The 8,157-nt window shown below is 43.0% G+C and overlaps 1 protein-coding gene across 4 annotated transcripts in view; it reads left to right on the top strand.

The window, feature by feature from the left end:
* The window catches only part of pip4k2aa (phosphatidylinositol-5-phosphate 4-kinase, type II, alpha a), a 31,727-nt gene extending 23,570 nt beyond the window's left edge, over positions 1-8,157 (top strand). For all 4 annotated transcript variants that reach the window (XM_042067413.1, XM_042067414.1, XM_042067411.1 and 1 more), the window contains exons 7-10: positions 2,308-2,421; positions 2,993-3,230; positions 3,706-3,809; positions 4,991-8,157. In XM_042067413.1, the coding sequence (XP_041923347.1) occupies positions 2,308-2,421; positions 2,993-3,230; positions 3,706-3,809; positions 4,991-5,071 (537 nt within the window). In that variant the 3' untranslated portion in view covers positions 5,072-8,157. The remainder of the gene's footprint in view (positions 1-2,307; positions 2,422-2,992; positions 3,231-3,705; positions 3,810-4,990) is intronic.

The following is an 8,157-nucleotide window of genomic DNA, read 5'->3' as shown; positions in this document are numbered from 1 at the left end:
CACACTCGTGCGCCTGCACATCACAGATTGCGGATTGGCCTTTGTTCTTAGGAAACATGTCACAGCTTAAAATACTTCTTTACTGGATGTTCCTATCTTGGCCACAAAGCTTAGGGATTGCTGAGAAAATGGCTTAAAGAAGAACAGGGGTTCTAGATCTGTTAGGCCAGGGATCTAAAAAGAAGAACATGAGTTCTAGATCTGTTAGGCCAGGGATCTAAGTAAGTATAAGTATAAGTATATATACTCTTTTGATCCTGTGAGGGAAATTTGGTCTCTGCATTTATCCCAATCCGTGAATTAGTGAAACACACTCAGTACACAGTGAGGTGAAGCACACACTAATCCCGGCGCAGTGAGCTGCCTGCAACAACAGCGGCGCTCGGGGAGCAGTGAGGGGTTAGGTGCCTTGCTCAAGGACACTTCAGCCGTTCCTACAGGTCGGGGTTCGAACCGGCAACCCTCCGGTTACATGTCCGAAGCGCTAACCAGCAGGCCACGGCTGCCCCCTAAAAAGAAGAGGAAGAGTTGTAGATCTGTTAGGCCAGGGATCTAAAAAGAAGAACAGTTCTAGAACTGTTAGGCCAGGGATCTAAAAAGAAGAACAGTTCTAGAACTGTTAGGCCAGGGATCTGAATCATTTTCTTTCTGTTTGAGAGACGTTGGCGACTTTGTAAACAAAAAGTAAACTGTCATACATTGTAGAATCAGGATTTCTAGTATGTGATGCACCAGGTTGACAATAGGACTATTAATAGAGTCTGTAGGATTAGTTGGTCTGAACGTAAACAAAGACTTACTTCAGATTTGCAGAGACCTGTATTATTGTAAAAATAGTCTCGTCTTAGTCTCGTCTTCTTTATCTTACCCAATATTCCCACAACTACCCGAAATGGCATTGCACATTATATAGAAATGTCTCCAAGCGAAAAACAGTAAAAAAAGTAGTCCCATTTTTCGTATGTAGTCTTGAATTTCCCCTTGGGGATCAATAAAGTGTCTGTCTGTCTGTCTGTCTGTCTGTCTGTCTGTCTATCTGAAACTCGTAGTATTGAAAGAAGTCTATTTGATTTGATGTGTCTTTGATGATAGCTGCCATTCTATTCTTTTTGACATCAATCTATATATATGTATATATACACGTGTGGGTGTGGTTTAGTGTTGTTTTCTTGCTGTGCTTTCATGACATCTCAGAGACAAACACACCTCAGTCCAACTGCATGTGTGTGGGATTAGCTGGGCAGGCGAGTGCGAGGTGGTGGGGGTGGGTGTCTGGTCTTAGCCACTTTCGATGACCTAGATCCAGCATTGATTTCTCACTTCCTCACTTGCTCTGCTCTCAGAAGGGAAGAAGCCTTTAGCGAATAGATGATATGGGTGCAGTTTAATTAACTTTTTTGTTTTTTCCCTCAGAAGTAGTTACCTAGGTCTGACGTCTCAACAAAAATCTATGCTTTCTATTTATATTCTGCCTTGAACCAAGGAGCTAGAGACCAACAGATTAGATTTTGATGAATAACCGCAAAGACAAGTAAAGTCTCGTAGTGTCTCATAGATAAATGTTTCCTTTGTCCTATCATCGCTCACTGTATGGACAACCCTTCCATACCGAGATCAACCCTTCTGTCCAGCTTATTGTAACTTGGCAGACCAGCCTTTTATGGTACTTTTAAAAGCTTATCTGAGGGCTTGTCTGAGTCGCTTGGTTTGCTGTCTTATGACCAGGCAATTGTGACACGTTGGGCTGGGTTGCCCTCTGTATGAGTCAGTTTGTGAGTGTGTGTGGGAGTGTCTATGTGGTAGTTATTTCTGATGAACTGCAAATTTGTGTGTGTGCGTGCGTTGTGGTTTTTTTTTGAGTGTGTTAAATCACCCTAACTCTAAAAGGTGTCGTCTTCACTATCATTACAATCTTAATTTATCCACCATGTTTAGTTACTTCCTCTGTCCTGTCCTCTTTGGCATCTTCCTGCGTGGTGGGGACCGCTCATAGTGTAGTGCAGCAGTGCCCTCTATGGTGTCCAGCGGTACTGCATGCTGAAAGAATTGGACCCTGCTAGTGGGGCCACTGCAATTACAGGGTTACACGTGTCACCTGTCAATCAACAGATCTTATCTTTGTCCGCTATTTGTTTAGCTAAGAACTCTTTTACACGCCGTTAATAAAACGGTGCGTTGCAGAACTGTAGCATCCGCCATAGTACAACAGCAAAATCATCACGCGTTCCCTCGTGTGTGTGTGTGTGTGTGTGTGTTGTTTTGCATTCCCTCATGTCTTCTCTTGTTTCTGCTCTGTTTATCAATAAGGCCAAGGAACTTCCCACCTACAAAGACAATGACTTCATCAACGATAGACAAAAGATCTACATTGACGAGGACAACAAGAAGATGTTCCTAGAGAAGCTAAGAAAAGATGTTGAGGTGAATGGAATGAATGGCAATCCTTGTGTGTGTGCGTGTGTGTGTGTGTCTCTGTGTGTGCATGTGTCTCTGTGTGTGTGTGTGCTTGTGTCTCTGTGTGTGCGTGTGTGTGTGTGTGTGTGTGTGTGTGTGTGTTGTTTTGTCATGGTGACCTGATAACCATTAGGGAGTCAACATGAATGCACACGTTTGTGTGGCTTGTGGTTTTGGCAAGTCATTCAGTCAAAGGGATTGCGCAATTCCTCTTCCAGACAGGAAGTGTGGAGTGGAACTGAAGTACGCTAGTGCACATTTTTCCACCCATAGACTGTATATATAGAGTTCTATGGTTCCACCAGAGCAAACTGCTTCCAGGAAAAATAAAAACCAGCAGGAGAACAGTACTTAACGTTTCTTTTGAATATTTTATTGACAACTTTAGATACGTAAATGGGAAGCAGTTAATATGCTATAAAATTAAACATACTATTAAAACAAGCTCCTTTGAAAAGCACTTTTACTTCAATTCAAATATGAATATGAGTTGTGCTATGGAAGTGAACTTGCCGTGGTTCTTCCTCCCTGTGCCCAGTTCCTGGCCCAGCTGAAGCTGATGGACTACAGTCTGTTGGTGGGCATCCACGACGTGGAGCGTGCCGAGCTGGAGGAGGTGGAGAGCGAGGACAACGAGGAGGGGGACGAGGGAGAGAGCGACGGCGGCGTGGGGACCCCACCAGACAGCCCGAGCAACACGCTGGACAGCAGCAAGCCGCTCTCGCCCGGCGAGTTTGATCCCACCATCGACGTCTACGCCATCAGGAGTCACGACGGTTAGTGGACACACACACACTACTCCACACCAACAACACAACACGTACAACACGTTACATTTATGTAGCGCTTTTCTCAACACTTAAAGCGCATCACATAGATGGGGGGGACCTCACTAGTAACCACCACCAGTGTGTAGCACCCACCTGGGTGATGCACGGCAGCCATTATGCGCCAGAACGCTCACCACACACCAGCTTGAAGAGGAGAGAGAGGGAGTGAATGAGCCAATTACAGTGGAGGATGATTAGGGGGCCAGAATGAAATGAGCCAGGTTGGGAATTTAAAGGCTGTTTGGGCCGCTGTTTTCTAGTTACTACCAGATACGACGTTGCAAACAGTCAAATAGTGTGATAGTGTCACAGAGTTTAATTTACACACCGTGATCTAAAAACGACACTTTCCTCATCCCGTGCAGAGTGACTCATTTCTCAATAGAAAATGTCTTGAAAAGCCTCTTTACCTCCACAACAGCTGCCCCGAGGAAGGAAGTGTACTTCATGGCGGTCATCGATATCCTGACGCATTATGATGCCAAGAAGAAGGCAGCCCATGCAGCCAAAACAGTTAAACACGGAGTAAGTATCTGCCTCCAATTGATTACAGACAAGTGCACCACTTGTGTCGCGCAAAACAAAACAGGTGGACATTTTTTTTTAATGAATTTATCCATGCTGTCAAGTTATATTCCCTATAGATTTTAGAAGTAGGTTGTATATGACCGTTCTACTGTAAGAATGTCAGTTGTTACATGGTGATTATAACAGCATGTGACATTTTGAAAATTATATTTAATGGTGATTATAACAATACATTTCATTATGAAAAATATATTTAATGGTGATTATAACAATACATTTCATTATGAAAAATATATTTAATGGTGATTATAACAATACATTTCATTATGAAAATAGTATTTAATGGGGCAGCGGGTCAGGGCTTTAAGTCTGTTTTGGCACCACATTTGGCCATTTGTTCAGATCTGAAAATAGATTGCATTTTTTCTGAGCTATCTTACGACATCTTTAACATTCAGTGGGAATGTAGCCGAAGGACTTGCAAAGACATCAGTAAGGTACCCCTGCAGTCGCTGGTGCCTCAAGGGTTTGCTAGTCTACCACCACTTGCCAAAAGTCGCTCAAAAAGGAACGTTTTCTCACTCATTGTGTTTCACTCTGTTGTGGTAAACAACAATAGGGACCCTTAGCTGTTCTAAATTCACTATAACCTACAACCTCCTTTGGGCTCATTACACATCTCTACCTAGTCATCTGATTTCATAGGCTGACACCAGTGTTCTCTAACTGCTGAAGACACATCTTCCGCCACATTTTGTATTTTGCCAAAATGCACTCTAGTTCTTTAAACATACCCATAAGTGTAATGATAATACACTTTTCAAGATAACTACTTCAACTACTAGCTGTGCTGTAATTCATTCATTGGTGCCATAAACATAAATGCTCCACCACGTGGCAGGCGTCATCGTTGGCAGTTGCACTCCATCATCATCACGCATGCTTAAATGTAGCCCTGAGCTCTCATAATTGAGTTGCCATTATACTGTATGGAGACATGTCTCTAGGCCATACATAGACACATGCTTATGAAGTTTCAACTCTTTTACACGCCATTAATAAAACGATGCATCCCTCATCCCTCCCTCATCCTCCCTCATCCCTCCCTCCCTCATCCTCCCTCATCCATCCCCCCCTCCCTCCCTCTCTCCCTCCCTCTCTCTCTCTCATCCCTGTAGGCCGGAGCGGAGATCTCCACGGTCAACCCTGAGCAGTACTCCAAACGGTTCTACGACTTCATCACCGCCATCCTGCCCTAGCTGGGCTGCCTGGCAACCAGCCTCCCGAGGAGGGGGGGGGGCACGCCAGAGGAGGGGGGGTATCGGCCCCACTGAGCTCCACGCCGCAGCTATACCACCACCATTCGTTTACATTTTACTGTTTGCTTTTGTTTCTGTGTTGGTTTTGTTTTGTTTTTGTTTTTTGTGTTGTGATTTTGTTTTCCTTCATTTTGTTTTTGGTTTTAATGGGACCATGAGCGTGACAAAGGAGAACTCGTGTGTAAGTGGAGACCGTTTGGGGTGGGAAATTGTGGCTTCTTATGGCTTCGTAATGCATGTCTGTGACTGCGTTGTTTTAATATGTCCTTTTGTTGTTGTTGTTGTTGTTGTTGTTGATGTTAATGATGTTGTTATTATTCTTTTGCCTACCTTGTTGGAGGTTTGGAGGAAGGAGATGGACAATGTATTTAAAAAAAAAAAAATACTTTACAAAAAATAAATATGAAAACATTATAAATAATTAAAAAAAAAAAAACATCCACTGAGGAGTGGACAAGAAGTGCATCATCCCCTGCAGGAAGCTTCACCTGCTACCTGGATGCGAGTCCGGGTCCCTCTATGCGGATTCATGGGACCTGGTCTTCCATCGAGAGGTGGCATCTGGCCACCCACAGCGCCCCCTCCTGGTTGGCTCTCCCGGCCCGCCGCTCCCGCTCCTGCACCCGCTCTGCTCACTCTGTCGGCCCCCATGGGCATGATGCCAACCCGGCATCCAAAGACTTATTGCGAGGCACCTACTGTCTACTTGCCCCCCACCCACCCATCACCATCACCATCACCTATCCCTGACTGTAACTGCCCACTTCCGCACATCAGGGCTGTGACCTTCCAGGGGAGGGGAGGGGGGGTGGGGTGGGGTGGGGTGGGAAGGGGGTGGATGGGGTACGAACGAGGCCTTCAATGGACAATGTCTTACTCGAGCGCTGCTTGCTGCAGCAGCTGCCTTGTGTTTATCTCGGAGCACTGTGGGCACACTGTGGTGTGTTGAAGGGGACAGGACGGTTGGTAGAGACAGGTGGAGCAAGAGAATCTAATCATTGCACAGTTTGCATCCTCGAGTCTGTTACAGGAGAGATTGACCTACATTTGCCATCTGCACCTTAAACAAATTGTTGCACTTTTCCCTTTTTTCTTTAAAAACAAAAGAAAGAAAGAAAGAAAGAAATGGCTGTTTATTCTGTTACTTGTTGCAACAAAAGTTCTATTAAATGCAGGCCATCATTTGTTGTTCTGGGAACAGGAGAGAGCTCTGTGTAGATGAATGGACAACCATACGTTACCTCTGTCTCGTTAACAGCACACACACCTTGGTGTGACATGTCAGTGTTTTAAGGTAGGGGGTGGGCTATTTGGTGTGACATGTCAGTGTTTTAAGGTAGGGGGTGGGCTATTTGGAGAGGAGTTGCTCATCGGAAGGGGAGCTATGTTGTGAATTTTTATTTGCCAATTGATGACCGTTTTTTTTCTGTGTTTTGTGTTTTAGCCTTTTTTTTTGTAATTTTTTTTTTTTCATTGAATGTTTCTGTGTGTAACTATTATGTGTCCCTCGAATGTGTTGGATTGGCAGTTTTCAATTGACAAGAAATGGAATATGTTGTATATTTTGCACATAACGAAGAGAACCAAACGATAACCATTTTGTCCCACCAGTCGGCTTCTACTTACAAGGGAAATGAAAAGATAATGAACATGACGGAGTGCTGTTGGTATTGGTATTACCTGAACTAGGTAATGTGCATTCAAAACTATCTACCCCCCCCCCCCCATCTTTCTCTTTAGAAAGCCTCAAGTGTTGAATTTGGTAAGAGTTACAGATTATATGCACATATATTTTTTTCATTGCTTTTTATTCAAAAACTGCTATCATGACTATTTAAAAAGAAGTTAATGCTGCAGTGTTCGGTTAAAGTGGTCTCATAAATGAAGATTGTTTCTGAAATTGTACAATGCTTAAGTACTGTAAAGTGCATGTTGCATAAAGCTTTTATTTTCTGCATTATATGTGGTCGAGTCCTACAATTTTATGTTTTACATGATAACACAGTTTTTCTCCCCATAATATAATTTTTTGAAATGGTCCAAAACTGCTTTATACTGTTTTCATACACACTGTGCAAAAAGTGTGCCTTTTTACTCAAGATTATTTAATTTTGTATTTTGTAATATTTTTTCTTTCTAAGGTTAAAATATTATTTTCTAATATGAGGGTGGCATGGATATTTCCCAGTTTTCCTTCATCCTTATTTGTGGATGTATTGGATGTATGATATCGATACTGGAAAATAACGTCATTATCCCCTCGGCTTAAAAAAAAAAAAAAAACACGCTTAATGATCTTTTCCTTGAAAGACATCAAGACATGTGCTGTGACGGACCGGCGGTGTGCCCATTTTGATTAGGTGTGTAACTTGCTATGAGTATAATATTGTGTGGTAATAGCCCTTCTCATAAAAGCATTTTCCTCCCAATATTACACATGTGCTACAGCTTTTTAAACGGGCTAACTGACCCTTCCATGGTCTTGGGATTAGCCTATCTGCAAGCATTGAAAGGAAGCGTTGATATCCTCATCACATTTAAAAGGTAGCCTATAGGCCTATGCTTCTCTCAAAAATGGCTCGTTTGTTGTAGATTCACAGAGGTAAACAGGTAGGCTATAATCTAATCGTAATGTCCAGATATTGATATCCTTTCCCGTTGTTCTTAAACGTCAGGCCTATTTCTCCATTTTGCATCCATGCGGTGAAAACAGAAGCTTATAATGAAACAGTGTACTTTTATCATTTAGCTCATGTTTTTTGATTGTGTTTGAATGCCGCAGTTGTAGGCAATGTTTTGTGTGATTTTCAAACGTGTAAACGTTGATGGAAAATAGCTTAATTCCACCCATGTCTATTTCTAGTTTGTTTCAGCCTAAATTCTTTTGAAAAGGACAATGATGGCCACAATAAACTTCCTTTCCGATGCGCGTCTGACTCAAGAGTCCGGCTGCCTGTGCGGTAGCATTCATGTAAAGCGAATTAATCTCAAAACAATAAAGCACTTTGTCTGCGCTCCTGCCTTCA

This window comes from Alosa sapidissima, chromosome 17 (assembly GCF_018492685.1).
Source record: "Alosa sapidissima isolate fAloSap1 chromosome 17, fAloSap1.pri, whole genome shotgun sequence".
Classification (NCBI taxonomy): Eukaryota; Metazoa; Chordata; class Actinopteri; order Clupeiformes; family Clupeidae; genus Alosa; species Alosa sapidissima.
The sequence above is the reverse complement of the archived record's forward strand: the minus strand, read 5'-3'. Positions and strand labels throughout refer to the sequence as shown.